Source organism: Eschrichtius robustus, chromosome 2, assembly GCF_028021215.1.
Source record: "Eschrichtius robustus isolate mEscRob2 chromosome 2, mEscRob2.pri, whole genome shotgun sequence".
Lineage (NCBI taxonomy): Eukaryota > Metazoa > Chordata > Mammalia > Artiodactyla > Eschrichtiidae > Eschrichtius > Eschrichtius robustus.
Window position 1 is genome coordinate 83,431,685 of NC_090825.1, and position 22,475 is coordinate 83,454,159.

Genomic DNA, 22,475 nt, shown 5'->3' on the forward strand with positions numbered 1-22,475 from the left:
GAAACTCAGCGAGCTTCAAGAAAACTCAGAAAGGTAGTCCAGTGAGCTCAGGAATAAAATGAGTGAATAGAAGAAATACTTTACCAAAGAGACCAAAAAAACTCTTAAAAATATGTATAGCTGATTCACTTTGTTATAAAGCAGAACCTAACATACCATTGTAAAGCAATTATACTCCAATAAAGATATTTAAAAAAAAAAACCAAACAGAAATTCTGGATCTGAAGAATTCAAGAAATGAGATGGAGAATGCATTAGAAAGTATTGGAAATAGAGCAGACTATATGGAAGAGAGAATTAGTGAGCTTGAAGATAGAATTATGGAAGTGCTACAGGTAGGAGAGGAGAGAGAATTAAGATCTAAAACAATGAGGGAATTCTTTGAGAACTGTCTGATTCTATTTGGAAGGGCAACATCAGGATGCTGGCTGTCCCAGAAAGAGAAGAGAGGGAGAAGGGAACAGAAAGTTTATTTAAAGAAATAATTGAGAACTTCCCAAATCTAGGGATGGAACTGGATATACAAGTTCATGAAGCTAAAAGAATTCCTAAATCCCTAAATGGTGAAAAAACTGTAACCTATCCCTCTAAGATCAGGAGCAACACAAAGATGCCCATTCTCACCATTCTTATTCAATGTAGTATTGGAAGTCCTAGCCAGAATAATTAGGCAAGAAAAAGAAATAAAAGGGATCCAAATTGAAAAGGAAGAAGTTAAACTGTGACTATTGGCAATGATATGATTTTATGTTTAGAAAACCCTGAAGACTCCTCAAAAAAACTGTTAGAAGTAATAAATACAGAAAAGTTGCAGGGCATAAAATCAACATACAAAAATTTGCCACATGTCTATACACTAACAACAAACTAACAGAAAATGAAATTAAGAAAACCCCATTTACAATCTCAACAAAAAGAATAAAGTACCTAGGAATAAATTTAAGCAAGGTAATAAGAGACCTGTGCACTAAAAACTGTAAGACATTGTTGAAAGAATTTAAAGACCCAATGAAATGGAAAGATATCCCATGCTCGTGGATTGGAAGAATTAACATTGTGAATGTGACCATATTACCTAAAGCAGTCTATAGATTTAATGCAATTCCTATCAAACTCCTAGTGACATTTTTCACAGAAATAGAACAAAACATTCTAAAATTTATATGGAACAAAAGACCCCAAATAGCCAAAGCAGTCCTAAGAAAAAAAGAACAAAGCTGGAGTTATCACACTCGCTGATTTCAAATTATACTACAAAGCTATAGTAATCAAAACAGTATGATATTGATGTAAAAGCAGACATGTAGATGAATGGAACAGAATTGAGAGCCCAGAAACAAACCCGCACATATATGGACAATTAGTTTATGGTAAAGGAGCCAAGAACATACAATGGAAAAAACATAGTGTCTTCAATATAGTATTGGGAAAACTGGACAGCCACATGCCAAAGAATGAAACTAGACCACTATATCACACCATACACAAAACTCAAAATGTATTAAAGACTAGAATGTAAGACCTGAAACCATAAAACTAAAAGAAAACATAGTATGCTCCTTGAAGTTGGTCTTAGCAATATCTTTTTGGATATGTTTCCTTGGGCAGGGAAACAGAAGCAAAAATAAACAAATGGGACTACATCAAACTAAAAAGCTCTGTACAGTAAAGTAAATCATCAACTAAACGAAAAGACAACCTACCGAATGGGAGAAGATATTTACAAATCATATATTCAATTTGGGGGTAATATCCAAAATATATGAAGAACTCATACAACTCAACAACAACAAAAAAACAGCCTGATTAAACAATGGGTAGAGAAGCTAAATATTTTTCCAAAGAAGCCATACAGATTGCCAGGAGGCTCATGAAAAGATATTCAACATCACTAATTATTAGAGAAATGCAAATCAAAACCACAGTGAGAGATCACCTCAGGCCTGTTAGAATGGCCGTTATCAAAAAGGCAAGAAATAACTAGTACTGGAGAGGATGTGGAAAAAAGTGTGGTACACTGTTGGCGGCAATGTAAATTGGTGCAGCCACTATGGAAAACAGTATGGAGATTCCTCAAAAAATTAAGACTAGAACTACCCTATGATCCAGATATTCCACTTCTGGGTATTTATCTGAAGAATATGAAGACTCTAATTCGAATAGATACGTGCACCCTGTGTTCATTGTGGCGTTATTTACAATAGCCAAGATATGGAAAGTGCCCATTGATGAATGGATGGATGAAGAAGTAGTATATATAATACAATGGAATACATAAAAAAGATACAATCTTGCCATTTGTGGCAACATGGATGGACCTTGAGGGTGTTATGATAAATAAGTCATTCAAAGAAAAACTAATACTGTATGATTTCACTCAAATGTGAAATATTAAAAAATTTTTTAAATAAATGAACAAACCAAGCAAAACAATCATGTATTTATAGAGAAAAGAGTAATAATTACCAGAAGGGAAAGGGGGTGAATTGAGTATAGGGGGTAAACTGTATGGTGATGGGTAGAAACAACTTTTGGTGTTGAGCATACTGTAGTTTATACAGAAGTCAAAATATAATGTATGCATGAGACATGTTATAAACCAATGTTACCTCAGTAAATTAAATAAATAGTAAAAGAGCCTCGATGGTATGATGGAAGATAAGAACATCTAAAGATTATATTTGTTATTAAGAGTCTTAATTGAGATGGCACACATTTATTGAAGTTTGAAGATCATTTCTTTGGTGATTGTATTATGAAATGCAGAGGATTCTTTATAATAGCATTTGCAATATAAAGTCCAATGATACTCTCATTAAATATCACCACATAATAAGCTTTCAAATATCTTCATCTGTTATTTTAATCAGTTCTTTTTATGGCAGAAATATTATAATTATAAGAGAACTTGGGTATCTAACAATTATTTGGTCCTAGTTGGTTGTGGCAGCTTGCTTTTTCAGCTCTACAAAATATGTCACTGTTTTGAAGGGAAAGGTTTTTTTATTATGAAAGTAATATATATTTGTTATAAAATTAGAAAATATAGATATAGCCAAAAAAAAAAATCAGTATGCCATTACCAACTAGAGAAAAACATTTCACTGTTTTGGAAAATTCTAAAAGGCCTTTTCCCTTAAATTCATGGATAAAATTTTTTTCACAAATTCGTATATATAACAAATGTATTCTTTGCAAAAATGGAACCAGGAAATGCATACTATTTTATAACCTGATTTTTTTTTTCTTGGCATCAAGAAATTTTTTCCAAATCAGTAAAGCTAAATATACTTCATTTTTCCTAATGGCTGAATGATGTGATGTAATAATAACTATTTAACCAATTTCTCACATTTGGAAATGTGGATTCTTTTACTTTCTTTCACTCTCCTTATACATATGTCTTCTACATACAATCAAGAAGATTTCCAGAACTCTTTTACCAGTTTTGTTACAGACTAGCAGTGTATGAGAGTGCCTGTTTCATTATACCTTGCTAATAACAGAAAAATTTCCTTTGATGATTTTAATTTCAACATTTTCCTTTTGTTTACACATACATACACAATTGCATACATATTTCTTTTTTTCATACCAATTTCACAGTCATCTATGTTGGGGAGATTATTTAACCAACCAAGCTTTTGTGTTTAAGGTAAATGACCCAAGAGGTTCCATTTTCATACGTCTTCCATCTAATCAATCAGCCTTTTCTTTATTAGGCAGTTTTGAGATTTATTATCCATACTAAAGTTTTGCCATCTGGGAAGTACCTGATAACAGGAAGTAGCCTTTAAATACAGGTATCCCAGAAGGAACTTGGAGAGAAAGAGTGTGCCTATTTCTTCCCTCTTTTCTACTCTTCCTTCTTTCCCTCTCTGTCCCTGCCTACCTCTGCCTCCACCCCACTTTCTGCCCTCTTCCTCTTATACCCTCTCTTCCCATCTACACACACATCACAGATTTTTTTCTTATATCAGGTCATTTTCTCATCTACCCCTTTGGACTGTAATTTTTATTATAATTATTATAATTACTATGTTTTCTTAACACTTTGGATTGTAATTCCTCATTTAATTAACTTATAATGGTTATAGAGCTCATTAAGTTTGATAATTTCATGGCATTTTTGGCTAACTACTAGTTAAAACTTTTACAGTATTGGCCAAAGACTTTTAAATAATTTGTTAACCTTTTTAATCTTTGACATCCAAATAGACAAAAATTTCATGGTTTCAATTTATATTTCTTTCTGTATGTTTATTGACTATTTGTTCTGTGCTTTAGTGTTTGTGCCCTTAATCCATCTTTCTTTTAGGGTTGTTTCTACATTTAAAACCTGATTGAGTTGAATACTGTTCATAAAGATTACATTCATCCATTCATCCTATCCTCTTTAGAAATTACTTTCTTTTTCATTTCCACCAAAAAAAAATTCTTCTAATTATACTCAATACTTTGGGGAATAGTGTACTTGAAGTTGCAGAAATGTAAACTAGGAACATTGTATAATGTTCAAAAGAGGCTTAATAAAAATACTTGTCACTCACTAAAATTCTTAAATTTAGTAGTACCTTTATTGGAGTTCTTTATTAGTATACCCTTTTTCTAATGTTGTGTATTTTCTGCTCAGGAATATGGTATAACTAAAGCTGAAAAACTGGAGATTGCCAAAGGCTACTGTACTCCTCTAGTTAGAAAAATTCGCTCAGATCTTCAAAGGACACAAGATGATGACACTGTAAATAAACTCCATCCTGTGTAAGAGACTGTACTAGTATTTAAGTCTATAGGCATCTGTTTTTGCATTCTTCAAATCTAATTACTTTTTAACGTTCCTATGGCTAAATCAGGAGTGTATCACTTGGCACACTGTGGAAATAAATATTACCTAGGTATTTCTAATAGTTAACTTCTGACCAGGTTCTTTTTGGCTCCAAATTGGAGAAAAAACTGAGGCAAACAGGGAAAGGGGATGTGTGTTATCATTCACATGTGATCATCAGTGATCATCCTCATTCAGCAGTATTAACATCTGTGAGCTTCTTTAGTGCTATGACCTCTTTCATTGTTAATAAAGGTGCTTAAATGACCTATTTACAGTGAACTTGACTAATATTAACACTTCTTTAACTAATCTCAGTGGTCCCAGTTAGTTCCAGTTATCTTCATGTTAGAGGAATAGCTGCTAAGATAACACCTCAATTGTGATTGGAAGAGTGATAGATTTGCTTACTATGTCCTTTTACTTCTAGTAAGATTAAATTCCATTTTACAAAATAATTTCATTAGTTAAGTTTTAACTGCATGGTTACGTTTTAACACTGTCTGCTCCTTACTTTAGGTATTCCAGAGGTGTTCTGTCACCTGAACGTCATGTCCGTACCAGATTATATTTCACCAGTGAAAGTCATGTACATTCTTTACTGTCTATTCTTCGCTATGGTGCCTTATGTGATGTAAGTAGAATAAGTTATATAAATCTATTTAACAAATATGTGTTATTGAATTTGTAATCAAATCACTAACACCATTTTTTACTGTGCAGTTTTTAATAATTCATTATTTACCATCATTTGTCAAGGGTCTACGGTATACCAAGCACTCTGCTAGATGTTGGAGATAATGACATGTTCTCTTCCCTTTGGAGAAGATCCATTTAAGCAAACAATAATACAAAATATTGTAGGTGATGTTACAGGCCAGTGGCAGTGAGATAAAGAGAAGCTGATGAATTTGCATTATTTAGGGGTTAGAATCAATAGGACTTGGTGTTTGGTTGGACATTGTGACTCTTATTTACTGTTATGTAATGAATCATACCAAAGGTTACTGCCTTAAAACAACCACAGTCATTTTATTTTTCTCTCTTATGGTTTAAAGGCTGACTGTGATCAGGCAGTTTTGCATTGGGTCTCTCGTGAGGTTGCAGTCAGACAGTGGCTCGGGCTCAAGTCATCTCACAACTTTCTTCTCATGTCTGGTGCTTGATGCGCTGGCTGTCACGTGGGACCTTGGCTGGGGTTGTTGACAAGAATACCTACAATGGCCTCTTCCGGTGACCTGCTTCCTCAGAACATAGCAGCTGAGTTCCAAAAGTGAACTTCCTAAAAGAGCAAGGAGCAAGCACAAAGAATTTTTATGACCTAACTTATGAAGTTATGTAGTATCACTTCTGCTGAGCTTTTTTGGTGGAGGCAGTCACAGAGGTCCATCCAGGTTCAAGGGGTGGGGAATAGACCCATATTACTAGATGAGTGGAGTATCACTGTCACTTCTTATTGTAAGATGAATACTTGGGATTGGATGTATTTTGGTGGCCATATTTGGAAAACAGAGTCTATCACAGTATGTCCGTTACCCACACAATCCATATTTCTCCCTCATGCAAAATTCACGTAATCTCTCCTCCAGTATTCCCTCAGGCTTATCTATTATGGCATAAACTTGACATCCAGGATCTCATTATCTAAATCAGGTCCAGGTATGGATGGGACTCCTTGGGCAGAGCTCCTTGAGTGCTCAAGAGAACTCAATCTCATTTCAAAGACCTGTGAACTGAAGATACCAATTGTCTGTCCTTCATACATTCGACATACAGTGGTGGGATAAGCATAGAATAACTGCTGTAGATAACCTTTTCAAAAGAGGGGAAAACAGAAGGTACACCATGGTCACTGGTCCATAGCAATTTTGAAATCTGCTTAGGTACTTACTGCCCATTCCTTAATTAGGGCTCTGTCATACTGCCAGGGAGTTGTTTATAATGGTTCATGGCTTCATACTTTGGGTTCTTGATTGCTTCATCTAGGTCATCCTTCCTTTTCCATAGAAAGTAGCTCACATTTGCAGCTAAGTAGTTTTCTTTAACCTGCTTCCTGTCCAAGGAAGTTTGGGGATCCAAAGGTCTGTTTATTTTTAGTTCAAGATGGTATAATTTAAAAAACAAAAAGGAGTAATTTATAATCTACTTTATTAAACAGTTCACACCCACAAATCTTAAGAATAAGCCCATTTCTACATTGGGCTCCCTCTGTGTCTACTGAGGGATAGTACTCAGCAGTCCTTATTGCTTAATAGTGAGTATCTGAGAGACATGCTAGTATAATCCTGAGAAAGTCTTTGCGTCTTTGAAAGGTCTGTGAGCCTTAAATCTTTCTGAAGCTTAGCGTTTTTACAATCACACCCATGTTTTCATGACAGATTCCTGTGTTTCTGTTCTTCCTGGAAGTCACTTTTTAACTATAGCATTTTTTGCTCTCTGGAGAGGCTTGGAATGAGAAACAGTTTTATTTCTGAACTCTGCAAGTCTTGGCTCCTTTAATTAACCATTTCCCTGTAGTTTATCTCCCTCCTCTCATAGTTCATCACAGGCAGTGAGAAGAATCTTGGTGGCCTTTTGAGAATTTTTCCTGGAATTTTTGGTAGCTAGCTCATTGAGTTCCACTGTCTACAGGCTACAGTGTTTCTACACTTTATGCCACTACATAGCAAGGGTTCTTTTTCCTATAGTTTCCAGTAACATTTTTTTTTAACCTTCCTATAGTCCCTCACCAACAACCTCCTCAGTGCCCTTGCAGGCTTTCACTAACACTCTCTTTTTGAGGCATTTTAACTTTCACCAACACTCTCCTTGAGGCCCTTTCTTTGCTTACAGGTGTGGAAGGTAAGAAAGAAAAGAGAGTCAAGAAAGGTTCCCATATTTCTAACAGGATCATCTACAAAATTACCCATCATTCACTGAAAGTAACACTTGGGGGAGTATCAGGCATTAGAAGGAAAGTAATGAGGTTAGATAGCTTGAATTTGAGGCACTAGTAGGCTAGTCAAGTGAAGATGACCAGTAGTATGTTTATATATAAGGCTAGAGGTTTGGGTTAAAGGTACAGAGTTGGGAAGCCAACATATTAATGATGGCTGAGGCAGTGGCTATTAATAAGATTCCCAGGAAGTTTGTATTTGAAAAACTTTAAAAAATGATGTTTTAGAGGTTGACAGTGGAAGTGATAACCAGACTTAGAAATTTTAATATCCCCTTTCTTTCTCAGTACACTCAAACCACAGATTATCTAGAATACAATGTCACTTCTATTATATATCAAAAATATCTTTTCAGCCATCTCCAAACTAGCAAAAAATAAGAATTAAAAAACTTTTTCCATGTATATATTGGCATATACATTTATGCACATCTATTAAAAAAAAACCTTTAAAAGAAAATGAATTCAACTTTGTTTTCTTTTGTACTTTTTAAAATAAAGGGCAGTGAAATGTATGAAGATTTGGTGTATGTCTCCTGATTCTTAATTTCTCTTATCATTGGGCCTTGATGAATAGTTATTATCAGAGTTACCCTAAGACTATGTAAGTGTTCTGTTCCCATCAAATTTTCCAATTCATATGTTCTTTTCTCTTGTTTTTATTTCTTTTTTATTCCTTAATAGAATAGCAAAGTGGCATCCCTTACATACATATGAGGATTAGTGGAGCTTTAATAAAAGAAATAGAGAAAAAAATGACCCTTAATTAGCAAGGCAAGAGCTTATATATCCATTAGTAATGATGGAATTGTTTTAGGGGAGGAGAGATACATCTCTTATGTGGTCACCTTTTAACTTTATTGCACTTATTTATAAGGTAGAAAGAACATAGAAGATGTAAGAATGGAGAGAAAGCCTATAATTGGAGCATAATAGTGAGTGATGGATAAAATTGTAACAGATAAGTTTGGAGAGGCATGCCTTGAGGATTCTAAGAGGATTGGGAAGCCATTAAAAGGTTTTAAGCAGGGAAGTGAATGGCTTTGGTTGCTGTGTAGACAATAGATAGGTAGAAGTAGGTATGAGGAAACCATTTAGGGAGCTATCACAGTGATCTAAAGAAAGATGATGTAGTTTAGACTTAGGGTGGTGGCAGTAGAATGAAAGCTTGTTGAGTATATATTGCATTCAGCTACATTTCTAAAACAAAAACTGAACAACTCCATTCTCATAAAAATCTGGGGTTTAAAAAAATTACATGTGCTTACTAAAGTGAAAATTAAGATCTATACCAAAATGATGTCCTGTTTTCTAATTTTAAAACTTTTAAAAATTTATTTGAACTATAATTAATTATCCCAACTCATATTATCCTAATAAGAGCCTGTAGCTAATATACTTAAAACCTTGTTTGGTCTCTTCCCAGTTGAAATTTTTCATTTTTCAATGTAGACTTGGTAAAATCTATCTCTCCATAATAGACTTTTAAAAAGGTTTGTTAAGGAAATAAGATTATAAACAAGATTTCAAGGAATATATTTAATGATCCTTAATTGTTAAAAAAAAGATTTTATGAATTCTTGCATATTAATTGTATTCAGGAAGATGCTACAAAATATGTAATTTTATTTGTTCATTACAGCAGACCTAGCAAAGTCTGTAACTGCACCACTGCATTAGATATTAGATGGTGTTCTTATTAATAATGCCATATCACAGAGTCTAATAGATCTTTTCAATCTTGAAAAATTTTAGTATTTAATTAAAACCCATCACTTATAATAATTCACACCTAGTGAAACTCAGTAATGCTATGCTAATTTATGTTTTTCCTATCAATTTTGAAATAAAAAAGTATATACATCTTTGCACACATCCCCTCCTCAAACACAGACATAGACATACACACACAAACACACACAGATGGAGTTTGTACTCTGGAGTGTTGCTTAAGTTGGGAGCAACTGCTCTAGAGCATTTAGAGGTATGAATAGCCATTTGTTGAAATAAAGCTAAGAATACATGTAATTACACAAATTACATGATGTGGCTTTAACTTTACTTTTCCAAAAACTTCAGAAGTGGAAAAACTTCCTCAGAGATATATAATGTCTAAATTTAAGAAGGAAATATGTGCTGAATTTAAAAAAAATAGGTAATCAGCATGTGGTCTTGAGTTTGGGCTTTTGCATTCAAATTTTATTTTTTTAAAACAAAGCATATTCCATACTAAATTCCAAAATATTGTATATCTTACTGTATACAAAAAAATTGTTGGATGCTTTTCTGTATTTGTAATATTTATGACATAAAATGAAGGCTATTATCTCTCATGTACATAAGGTCTAAGTGGACCCTGTTGACTATTGACTGTAGAGTTTGAACTTTGAATAGTTTTGCCTTTTCAGATAGAATTTTCTACTTTGAATGCTTGTAATACATGTTCTCTAAGATCCCTTTCAGTTCTGATGCTCTTTAATTACATGTTTAAAGACCATTGATTCTCTAAATGCAGGTGGGGTGGTGAAGGAGATGGTTTTAAGAATCTGCCTATGCCTCCTCCTACTGATTGTTTTAAAATATCTCTATAGTGTTAATGAGGGATATTTACTGATAGGCACTACTTTTATGCGATAGTATTCTGTTTATGAAGCATGACACTATATTAGTTACTTTGGGACTTAAGGTTAACAACTGCCCCTTACCCTTAGAATTCAGTTATAGGTATCATATTTCAAGAGATTCTTTATTTTTACTTTGAGTTTTTTTTTTTTTTTTAATTACCACTGGAGTGTCTAATACTACTGCTTAGAGATTTTAAAACTAATTTATTTAAGCTTAAGTAATTTATTGAGATTAAAATAAGTGGAGTTATTTTGAAAGACTGTGTGTATAAGTATTCACCTCATTTGTGTGGTATCAATCAGTATTAAACAAATTACCATAATGAAAATAAAGTGGTTTTAAAGTAACATAATATGAGAAAATGCTTACCATTTACCTTTTGTTCAGGAATCAAAGGATGAACAGTGGAAACGAGCTATGGATTATTTAAATGTTGTCAGTGAACTCAACTACATGACTCAGATTGTTATCATGCTTTACGAGGATCCTAACAAGGTAACAGAGTCTTGATTTGCGTGTGTTACCAGAGGTAAATAAATAATTCGAAGTTTCTCATTTTGAAAGTGTTCTGTAATATTTTTTAGGATCTTTCCTCTGAGGAACGCTTTCATGTTGAATTACATTTTAGTCCAGGAGCCAAAGGATGTGAAGAAGACAAAAATTTACCATCTGGCTATGGATATAGACCAGCTTCAAGGGAGGTAATGAAGATGAAATTTTCATTGCTTAGTTACTATAGTTCTAAATATAAATGAGGTTTCTTTAAGAATTTTCTATTATGTACTATAATTCTTATCTCAACTAAGTAGCAAGATGGTTTAAATTTCTTGAAGTATGATTTGGGTAGACAACATTTTTACGCATATTAGAATTTTATATTTTATCTTTTCTCTAGATTTTTTGGATTTTTAAGATCAGTACTTAGAATGGATAACTATAATTTTTGTTTTTGTCCCCAGGTCCTACTTGAGGACTCGTCCATTCTTTACTGTGCTAAGCACTTGTTATGAATTACTGCATTTTAATTCTTAACCTTACAAAAGTTAAATATGTACTCAGCTTTAAACTTTTTTTACTAAACTATAATACATATTCGTAAACATACCTAAATCATAAGTGTGTAGTTTAATGATATATCACAAAATGAACACAATTGTAAAACAACTAGCCAGGTTATAGATAGAATATCATTCTAGAAGAACCAGTTGTGCCCCCTCTGTCTCACAACCTCCCTGCCTTCTCCCCAAAGTTACCTGCTATCATGACTTTTGGCACCATAGATTAATTTTGTCTATTTTTGGACTTTATGATCACAAATGAAATCACAAAATATGTGCTTTTTTGGGGCGGAGAGTGGGTTTGGCTTCTTTCATTATGTGTTTGAGATTCATCTGTTCTTCATTTTTGTTGCCATGTAGGATTACATTAAATAAATATGGTGCAGTTTATTAATCCATTTCACTATGATGATCATTTGATTTGTTTCCAGTTCAAGGTTTGAAGATGGATGCTTTTATGAAGATTCTTGTTCAGGTCTTTTTCTGAACATACGTACACATTTCTTTTGGATATATATGTAGGTGTAAAATTGCTGGGTTATAGGGTATGCATATGTTCAACTTTTTAAAATACAGTTAAATAACTTTCCAAAGATACTACCATATCTTTATCAGCACTTGGTATGATTAGTGTTTTTAATATGGCTATTTTGGGGACTATGTAGTGATATCTTGTTGTGGCTTAAATTTACATTACCCTCACGACCAATAAGGATTAGTACCTTTTCTTATATTCATTGGTCATTTGAATATGCTTTTTGTGAAGTGCTGCTGGCTAGGACTAGTATGGTGTTGAGTAGAAGTGTTGATACTAAGCATCCTTAGTATCATCCTTGTGCATTCCCAAACTAAAGCAAAAGGTCATGTTTCAAAGTGAACTTTTTGGAATTTTGATTGAAATTACATAAACTCTGCAGATCAGTGTTGAGAGAAATAACACTTTTACAGAATTGAATCTTCTAGTCCAAGGACTTGGTATACAGCTCTGAATTTAGTGAGCTATTCTTTATATGTTCTTGATAAAATTAAGACTTTTTTTAATGTCTTGTATTTACTTTGTCAGAGTAATTCCTAAATTCTTTATGTTATCATAAATGGCTTATTTAAATTTCATTTTCTGTTTGCTATTTTCATATTGAATTTTAACTCATTTTTATATAGAGATTTTACAACTAACAACCTTACTGCATGCTGTTTATTCATTCTAATAATTTATCCATAGAGTCATTTGAATTTTTTATGTATATGATCGTATCTGTGAATGATGACAAATGTCCAGCAAAATATTGAATAGATTTAGTGATGGTGGGCACTCTTGTCTTTCAGTGATTTATTAATTGTGATGATTGTTTCAAGTTTTTAAATATCCCTTACCTGGTTGAAGAAGTTTATCTTTATTTTCTATACCCCTTAGTTTGATGAAGGTTTTTATGTACTTCTGCTTGGCTTCTTTTAGCTAACGTACGTTCATAAGATTCATTGATGTAATTAGTTTTAGTTTGCCCATTCTTAGTGCTTTAAAATATGTATTTTAGTGTAATTTACCCAATTTTTCCGTCCTGTTTGTTTATTTATTTTTAAATTTATTTATTTTATTTTGGCTGTGTTGGATCTTCGTTGCTGTGCGCGGGCTTTCTCTAGTTGTGGCGAGCATGGGTGACTCTTGGTTGAGGTGTGTGGGCTTCTCATTGTGGTGGCTTCTCTTGTTGTGGAGCATGGGCTCTAGATGTGTGGGCTTCAGTAGTTGTGGCATGCGGGCTCAGTAGTTGTGGCTTGTGGGCTCTAGAGCGCAGGCTCAGTAGTTGTGGCACACGGGTTTAGTTGCTCTGCGGCATGTGGTATCTTCCCGGACCAGGGCTCGAACCCGTGTCCCCTGCATTGACAGGCAGATTCTTAACCACTGCGCCACCAGGGAAGCCCTACCCATTCTATTTAGATGGATATTTAGTGTAACTTTTTAAACCGTATCTGTTTTCTGTACTATACTGTGAGAGTCTTATAATTTGAGACAGTATCTTATTCATCTGTGTCTTGGCACATGGTACATACTCACTAAATATTCAGTGAGTCTTCAAATGGTTGTTATTTAAGTATGCAGTCATCACATTTGTTGGAAATATTTGGCATAGAGTTTGAATTTTCTAAAATTTATAACTTCAGATACTGTTTCAGTTTGTGGTTGAGTTGATGGCATTACTGGTAACAAAACTGATCTCTTTTTTCTTACTGTCATTTATTATTATTGCTTATTTATTTGGGCATTGGATGAAATTTAATGAAGTACTTTGTTTTATATGGCTTTTTATTGTCGTTTTATGGTTTAATTTATCCAAAGAGTATGTACTTCTTGAAGTCGGGAACTCTATCATCTGTCTTACAATATCCAGAATAATACTAGGCTGTCATAAGAATTCAATTATTAATTCACTTGAATAAACAAACTTGTATATGTACTGCAAGTGACTACACCAGTTGGTGGTTGAATCTGTTCATCTGAAGAGATTGATTTGTTTTATCTGAATTTTATTATGTTATATTCTTTCTGCACAGAATGAAGGCAGGAGATCTTTTAAAATTGATAGTGATGATGAGCCACATACTTCTAAGAAAGATGAGGTTGATCGAGCTGTGATATTGTTTAAACCTATGGTATCAGAGCCAATTCATATACACAGGAAGTCTCCACTTCCAAGATCTAGGAAGATGGCTGCAAATGAAGTAAGTATATATCAGAGCATGTCTTTTATTAAGTAAACTAACTATATTTTAATAAAACAGAAAAGAAAATACAGCTTTAATTATCAAGCTTGGGCACCTAACAGATTTTTAATTGTCAACTTTATTTTTCAAATAAATTTTTTAAAATATAGAGGCAGTTAGAAAATACAAAGATTAATTTTAGAATTTGGAGCTTTATAGTTTTCATAGCAAAGTTGAATAGAAATAGTAAAATAAGGCCTTTCGAAGACTTGATCCATTATTTTCTTGTCACTTTAAGTTATTCTAATAAAGAACTTTTTTAGAAGTCTGATTTAATGGATCAGGAATAATTTTTGGTTAAAAGTAGTGAGGAATTGCCAGAGATGCTTCAGCAACAACTGATTCCAATGACACTGTAGATTAAGATGTGAAATTCTGAATTGTTAACCTGATTGCAAAAGTCAGTATAGGAATTTGAAAATTTGATGCTATGGTTGAAAAATTTACCTTTGTATTAAGGTCTATAATGAAATAACTTAGGCTAATTCTTATGCTCACTAACAAAATAACATTTAAATAACTACTAAAATAACATTTAAAAGGAAAGTTGAGCAGTTGGAATAAAGTTTAAGTAAATCTTTAACATCTGTATACATTTTTATACTCTGAATACCTTCTTTTTGGGTTATTTATATTCTCTATAGGATGATTCCCCCAGCACTGATTTGAGATCAGTGCTTATAAATGTTTTCTAAATGCTCAAGTAAAAGTATAAGATAGGAAGAACCATCAACTTTTAATTAGAAAAATATTTTTTGTTGATGATTAAATATGCCAATCTTAAGAGTTAGGTATAACATCTAGCAGTTGGTGAGTAAGAACATAAACACCAACAAATGAGACTTATGCTCATTTCTATAGCCCCAAATTATCCAAACGAATGTGCTTTTGATTCTCAAATTTCAAATGTATGTGTCCCAATTTGACAATTATGTATAGGAAAAACATCTCAATAAAATAGATTGTTGTAATTTTACAATGGAAAATGTATACTAGTTAGGGTTCCCGTGAATGGGATATTTTAAGGTAATTATGGGTTGGCCAAAAAGTTCGTTCCGGTTTTTCCGTGCGCTCTTTCGGCCAACCCAATATAAAAGAGGATGATTAACAATCGTAGAATTTGGAATTATTTGTTCTATTATAGCTTAATTTAAGAATGAGAAATCTGGGGTTATGTTCAGTTATCTTTAATTTCAGAAAATTGGGAAATGACATTTATTAATGTAACCTAAAATACCATTTGCGTGAGGGCAGTGATTTTGGTGTTGTTGAACAAAGCAATCTGCAATTCATCAGACTGTTCAGAATTTCACCATTAAACCTTTTTCTGAACTCCAGAAGAAGTCTGTAACACTGATACAGTCAAACGTATTCTGAGTCTTCATTTTGCACCTCATCTGTATTTGTGAAATCTTCAACAAAATCACTGCCCTTTGTTAACTCTTAAAACGCAGAACACATTTATAAACCTTTTTCTCGTAAATACTTAAATAGTTGCTTTCAAGAGATTATTTCTATGCCATGCTAAACTTTTACTTCTATAAGGTAAATTATTCAAGTAAAACCTTGAAGACTTTTTCCAGCGTCCATCATCTCCATGGATATCAGAAGTTTGTACTTCCAAAAGACATACAGAGAAAAAGACTATTCTCTTCATTTTGTGCAAGTAGATTTTACTCTGTCCTCACTGTCTGAAACCTGAACATGCAAACATGTAAAATGAGAATGTTTGCTGCATGTTTTGCCTACTGAACTCTAAATAATCTTTGGAGGGGGTAAATAAATAGATAGCTTGAAAGTGTAAACAAGTGCAATTTGAATCCTCCATCTTATGATCTCTAATTTTTTTTGTCTGGCAGACAGATTTCCTTTCATACATATATACAATGAAGTCTCTTTAACCCTTTGCAGGATTCTTTAGTGCTTTGGGTTGAAAAGTTTGCCCAGTATAGCATAAAACCTCTTGAATATCATATTTTTAACATTGCTAAGATAAAAAATTGTTAAAATCTTTCCAGTTCTAAGAGGGAAGCGACAACTATTAAGCAGTATAAATATTTTGTATATTTAAGATAGTAATGTAATTCTCATAATCATTATTACTCACAATTAGATTTATAAGTGATTCCTATCAATTTCTCAAATATTAAAATATTTGGCTCCCAAATTACTGTTTAATAGTTTTTTAAAAATTGATAAACAAATGCAAACAAACTATTTTTTTTTCTTTCTGATCATTTGGCTCTGTTGTATCTAACTTTGCATGCTCTGCTTTTTTTTTTTTTTTTTTTTTTTTTGCCCCTTTCTCACTTCCAGGAAGAGAGCCCCCTGAGTGTGTCTAGCCCAGAGGGTACTGGTACCTGGCTGCATTACACCAGTGGTGTGGGTACTGGGCGTCGAAGACGCAGATCAGGGGAACAAATCACTTCTTCCCCTGTCTCCCCCAAATCATTGGCTTTCACATCCAGTATTTTTGGCTCATGGCAACAGGTTTTTAAACTTTACTTCATTAAACATTTTTCCTCCCCGCATTCAGAGCAACAAACAGCTGTCTTTGAGGACATCTAATCCCTTATATTTTACATCAGAGTAAATCCTTCTGTTTTTAAATTTTGAATTCACTTAAAAATGCTTGTAATGTCTCACAATATTTGAGGGAAAGAAACCACTTACATTGCATGTGTTTAACATTTTTACTGGGGGGGTTTTAAATATCCAGGATTTTAAAATTAGTCAATAAATTTTATACTCCTGGAACTTTAGCTTGTTAATTAAAATTTTTTAAATGTAAAGAAATCTTTTTTTGACTTATTTATTCTTTAAAATATTCAGAAATGAAATTACATAATTTTATGGTAAGAAAATTTAATAACCTTTTCCCCCATAATTGAAAAATAGATTCCATTTGGAATTTGCTGAGAATGTAAACATTTTTTTAAATATCAAAATTTATGTGGCCCTGTGTTAATTAGCAGGATACATCTAATACTGGTGGTTCTCTCCCTCGCTTTCTATTATCTGGAAGTATCTAATAATTACATACAGTATGGGGTTTTTTTAGTTGTATAATATCTTAATGCTCTCTTTAAGATAAAAGGGGACAATGTATATGTGCCCATCAACAATATGCCCCAACAAAAGGGGTCAAAATAAAATTACTTCAGAAGGACTTTTTGTGATGACATTTGGAAACTTAAAATACTATGGGTTTTTTTGGTTTTCTGTTTTTTCACAATGGAAGGTCTGCTCTTACACGTGACTTTTCCAAGAATTTCAGCAATTTCCTTTTGGAAATATAATGCATTGATTATAGGAAAAGGGATTATGGTATCCATTAAGGCTGTGAATATTTAAAGGTTACTCTGATAAAGCCTGTGCATGGATCAGTAATTGTATGGTGATCTCAACAGTCTGTCTGTCCTTTCTTTTGTTTGTGATTGTTTTTTCCCCCTTCAAATACAGGAGCCGTTTAAGAGTGGGCATTTGGCTTCTTTTAAGAGAGAGTGAAATTTTATCAGTCTATTAATTGTTTCTTTTCATCTGTCTTGTTTCATACATGATATTTTAATTCTGAATGCCTGCTTCGCACCACTTCATTGCAAGGACCTCATATGAAATGGACTCCCTTCAGAAGGGGATCTTGCATGATCTTTCATAATTTGTGTATTTCTACTAATATTTATCATACAGCTTATTAACCTTTGTCTGTCTGGAACAGGCTGCAAATGAAGTATGGACTTTTTAATTTATTTTACTGTTTTAGTTCATTTATTTTGCTTTCCTTGTGCAGGTTGTATCTGAAAATGCTAATTACTTGCGAACACCAAGAACTCTTGTAGAACAGAAGCAGAACCCTACTGTAGGTATGTGGTCTAAAGGAAGTTGTATTCCAAACCTTAAACTCACTATTTTGCACACATGTAAAACTCTTCAGAGGTGAAAGCATGACCAAATGCTATGCTTTAGTTTTTATTTAACATACACTAATTCAGAAATGTTGAGTCATAAAGCTCAAAATATAAAGTTTTGATGAAATAAATACGAAATGGCATTAATTTTGTTTCATAACCCTTTTGAATGCCCATAATGTAAACTACTTAGTCTAATTGCCAGTGCTCATTTTTAAGCTTGTATTCTATAAGTTAAAATCCCAACATGTTTTAATTTAGGAAGGAAACTTCATTTTTCCCAGCTGATAAAGATGAAAATATGCTATTGCATACAAAAAGAATCTACTATTCTGATTAAAAAATTTTTTAAGTGGGGAGTGTTTCAAACCCTATCTGGGTATATTAATTATCTTTTTGGTTTTGGTCATCTCTTAAGGAAAACCAAAGCAAAACAAATGTACAGTGACAATGTTAATTCTTTATTGACCTATAGAACATAATTGTTTCTTTGCTAACACTCAAGCAAAGCAACATTGAAAAAGACCTTTCTAAACTTATTTTAGTTTTAAGCTCATGATAGATAAACTACATGAGATAATGACATATTATTTTCTGTAAATAGTTGTCTAAATCAGTTTAATAACAGCATAAATAAATTTCATTATGTTTCGACTATGTATGTACTATGATCTCTATACTAAGTTTATGAACTGTCCATTGATGCCTACATACTTGAAAAATCTCTCTTTAATTACATATATGTTAATTTGATACCTTTTGATATTCCCACAGTGTCTTGCCATATACACACACACACACGTATGTGTGTGTGTGTGTGTGTGTGTATATATATGTATGTGTATATATATATATATATATATATATATATATATATATATATTACTCCTTTCTTTATGTATCATAATGTATCTGATAAAAATTTACTTAATCCTTACCCAGTGGTAAAAGTTTTACTTGGGTATAAAGACTTTTACTACAAGTTAAGCATCAAATTGGGGTCTTATTAATTAAGATCTTAAATCATTTAAGTATTAGGAATTTAGAGTGATTTAGGCCTGAATGACCACTTAAAAGGAATTGTTTCACCTGGTCTTCTCACAAATTTCATAATAGATATTGATAACTCAAATTCAAGGGCATCAGGAAAGCTTCTTCATTTACAGATATACATTCAAAAATATTGATTTAGTATGATTTAATTTATGCTAGGAGAAGTTTTTTTATATGGCCTGCTCATGCAAATTGATTGACAGAATTCCTTATCATCCTAAATTAATTTTTATGATAGCGTTTTTTTAAATATGTATATGTCTAATTACTGTGTGGGCATATTATTTTCCTCAAAGAACATTTTCTCCAGTGTAAAATGCCTCCATTTGTACATACGATAAATGGTGGTGGTGATTGTATTAAGTTGACATTAAAAGTGAATTGTGAGCCTGTTCAGGACACTGCCAAATATGTGTGGTAAGAGCCATGTTATTGCATGCTGCATGAATTCCCAATGTGAATAGAAGAACACCCGTTGTTGTATGTATTTTCTCTAACTCCCATCAGGGTCTCACTGTGCGGGCCTGTTTAGCACCTCGGTGCTCGGGGGTTCTTCAAGCGCACCTAACCTACAGGATTATGCTCGTACTCATCGTAAAAAGCTGACCTCTTCTGGCTGCATAGATGGTATGTGCACACATGCACACACAGATTCATACCTACACCCATGCACACACCCATGAGCATACGATATTTCTCAAAGGCAAGCCTAAGGCCACTGACTGATGCAAGTGGAATCCTAGCACCCTTTGCCTAAGTGACTATCAGTGCTCTGTTATTCACTACTTGGGTCCATGTTTCATCAAACAGTTAATTGTAGTTAGACTTAACAGTACTTGTTCAGTGAGTATTTCACTGAACTATGAAATTTAGAACTACATCATGTGTATTCTTCTTTTAAATAGTTGATAAGCCATATTATAAAGAGTAAATCTTTCTTTGATCTTTTAAACGTTTGTTCATTATTAAACCTTATTTTATTTACTAGTATTGATCTAAATAAATAAAGTGAATGGAATGTTTATAAGTAGAAGAAAATATCATATTGGCAATATTTTTATAAGAATAAACATAAGATGAGAATATTTTAGGACCCCTAGTAGAAGGAAATCCTCTCATTATTGTTAATACACCTTAAATTATAGTATTCAGAACATCTCTTGAGGCTCACAGAAGCTTGCCCCTTTTGTTAATAGGAGTGTTTATTAGTCCTTTCTGAATTAGCTTTATTTGAAACTTTTTCTCATGTATCCACAAATTTATTTTACTCAGTAAAACATGGCTTTCCCAGAATTGCCAGCTCATCCTGCTTTTCTTTCTTTTGTATATTTCATTAAACACTTTGCCTCTGTCATCAAGCCATTTACTTCTTTTAACCAGTTTTTGGCTTATTTCCCTCTCTCATTGTCCCTTCTGCATGTCACCTAATTCTAACCTCCTTATATATTTGTTTTTCCTCCTCTTTTTTTAAGTGTCCTTCTTTTGGTAGCTGTTACGAATTTCAGGTACCTGTTTTTCTCTTTCTCAGACGCCACACGCGGTTCTGCTGTTAAAAGGTTTTCTATCTCATTTGCTCGACACCCAACCAATGGTACGTTTTGCTTTTATTTTAAAAGATAATCCCCTGCTTCATCCTTTTTTATTTTTCTTCTGTTTCAAAATATGTGGGGTATACAGTATCATTCTTTTCTCAGTCCTTAATTTCAATTGGCATACAATTCTAACTTATTATTCACCCAAAATATTGATACTGTCTAGCTCCCTTTTTCATCTGTAATTTACACAATAATTTAGCACTACTCATCAAACTTTTAAATGACCACAATGATGATGAGTTTTAATACTTAATTAGCACCTAAAAATTCCTTCTGATTTCTCAAGTGATCAATCTACGTAATTTAAAAAATACAATTAGTATTATTTATTTTCTTTTTAATTCTTAATAATTTTAATGTGTTTTTCTTCCTAATTTATTTTCTTTTTTTTTGAATTTTTGAATTTTATTTTATTTTTTTATACAGCAGGTTCTTATTAGTTATCTATTTTATACATATTGTTGTATATAGGTCACTCCCAATCTTCCACTTCTCCCAACCATGATCACATGGTTGTTTCACTGAGCTACTTAACAAAAATACAGAACCACACTTGTCAAATAGCCAAATGAGATGTGTCTTTGCAAACTTCTTGGGAACTAGGGGATGCAGGTTTCACTGTGTAACATTATTTATCCCTGGCTGTCTAAAGCAAAACCCAACTTGGTCTGGAGCACTCTGAAAACTTCATTCAGCATTCACTTTGTCCTCATGTGGCAATATGGTTTGCAGCTGTCAAGCAACCAATTTTGGGGGGGTACCATTGCTTTTTGTTAGAATTGGGAGGGCTCCTGATAGGAAGAAGACCAGGCTAAAAATCTAGACAACCAGTTCAATTAAATTCAGTTTTTGAGGCTGAACAGGAAGGTTTTGTGGCCATTATTTATAAGCTGAATTTTGCACTATTACAGCTTTCTTACATAGAGATTTTTTCATGTGGGACAAGAGGGAATATTTACTAATCATTTTTAAATAACTCAGAATCAAAGAATTTAAAAGAAAACATACACATTTTTGCTTTTATTCGGAATGAAGTTGTTTTTATCCATGCAATTTTTTTTTCTTTATCTTTTTAATTGCAAGTAAGTCTTTCAAAAACTCAAGTCAGGTCTTTCAGAAACTATTATGAAGCTCAAGGATTGAACACAAGTTTATAGCCATTCTTCTCCTTCTGGATCCTTTAACAGCACACCTGAGTTAACAGTGCACTAATACTTCTTGAAGGTGGAGTAAGAAGATCTAATCCTCAACAAGTGAAAATTTAGCCTTAAAGCTAAATGTGCTTTCCCTCCATTGTAGCTGTTTAAATGCTACTTTTTGAAGAAAAAGATCCTTATTTGATACAGCTGCAGCTTCTAAAGAACCCACATGCATAAGAACTTCTTAGAAGAAAAACTGAAGTCACAAGAAAAACCGAAGTCACAAGAAAACCGGAGTCACAAAATTCTAAAGAAGAGACATTGAAGCTTTAAGACTGACTATAGTTTTTGTACAAAATGCTTATGTGTTTATAGCCAGTATTGCAAGTTTTATATAGGAGAAATCTTTGTTTACTGAAGCTTAAAAAAAAAAAAAAAGCTTTTGTTAAGTTTAACAGAAAATAGAGTAATTTTATATTCTTTTGGTTTAGACTTTTTAAAAAATGTGGATTTTCCACACACTGTGTGACTTGATGCATATAAAATGCATCCCTTTCAATTCTATAAATATTTCCTA

At 32.9% G+C, this 22,475-nt stretch overlaps 1 protein-coding gene across 3 annotated transcripts in view; it reads left to right on the forward strand.

The window, feature by feature from the left end:
* Positions 1-22,475, forward strand: part of PPIP5K2 (diphosphoinositol pentakisphosphate kinase 2) — a 79,464-nt gene that overhangs the window by 47,112 nt on the left and 9,877 nt on the right. The window contains exons 20-28 of one of the 3 annotated variants that reach the window (XM_068535690.1): positions 4,634-4,761; positions 5,345-5,459; positions 10,773-10,880; positions 10,970-11,086; positions 13,994-14,161; positions 16,520-16,693; positions 17,994-18,066; positions 19,672-19,791; positions 20,693-20,755. In XM_068535690.1, coding sequence (XP_068391791.1) covers positions 4,634-4,761; positions 5,345-5,459; positions 10,773-10,880; positions 10,970-11,086; positions 13,994-14,161; positions 16,520-16,693; positions 17,994-18,066; positions 19,672-19,791; positions 20,693-20,755 — 1,066 coding nt within the window. The remainder of the gene's footprint in view (positions 1-4,633; positions 4,762-5,344; positions 5,460-10,772; positions 10,881-10,969; positions 11,087-13,993; positions 14,162-16,519; positions 16,694-17,993; positions 18,067-19,671; positions 19,792-20,692; positions 20,756-22,475) is intronic. The other 2 variants (XM_068535691.1, XM_068535692.1) reach the window with 2 other exon arrangements.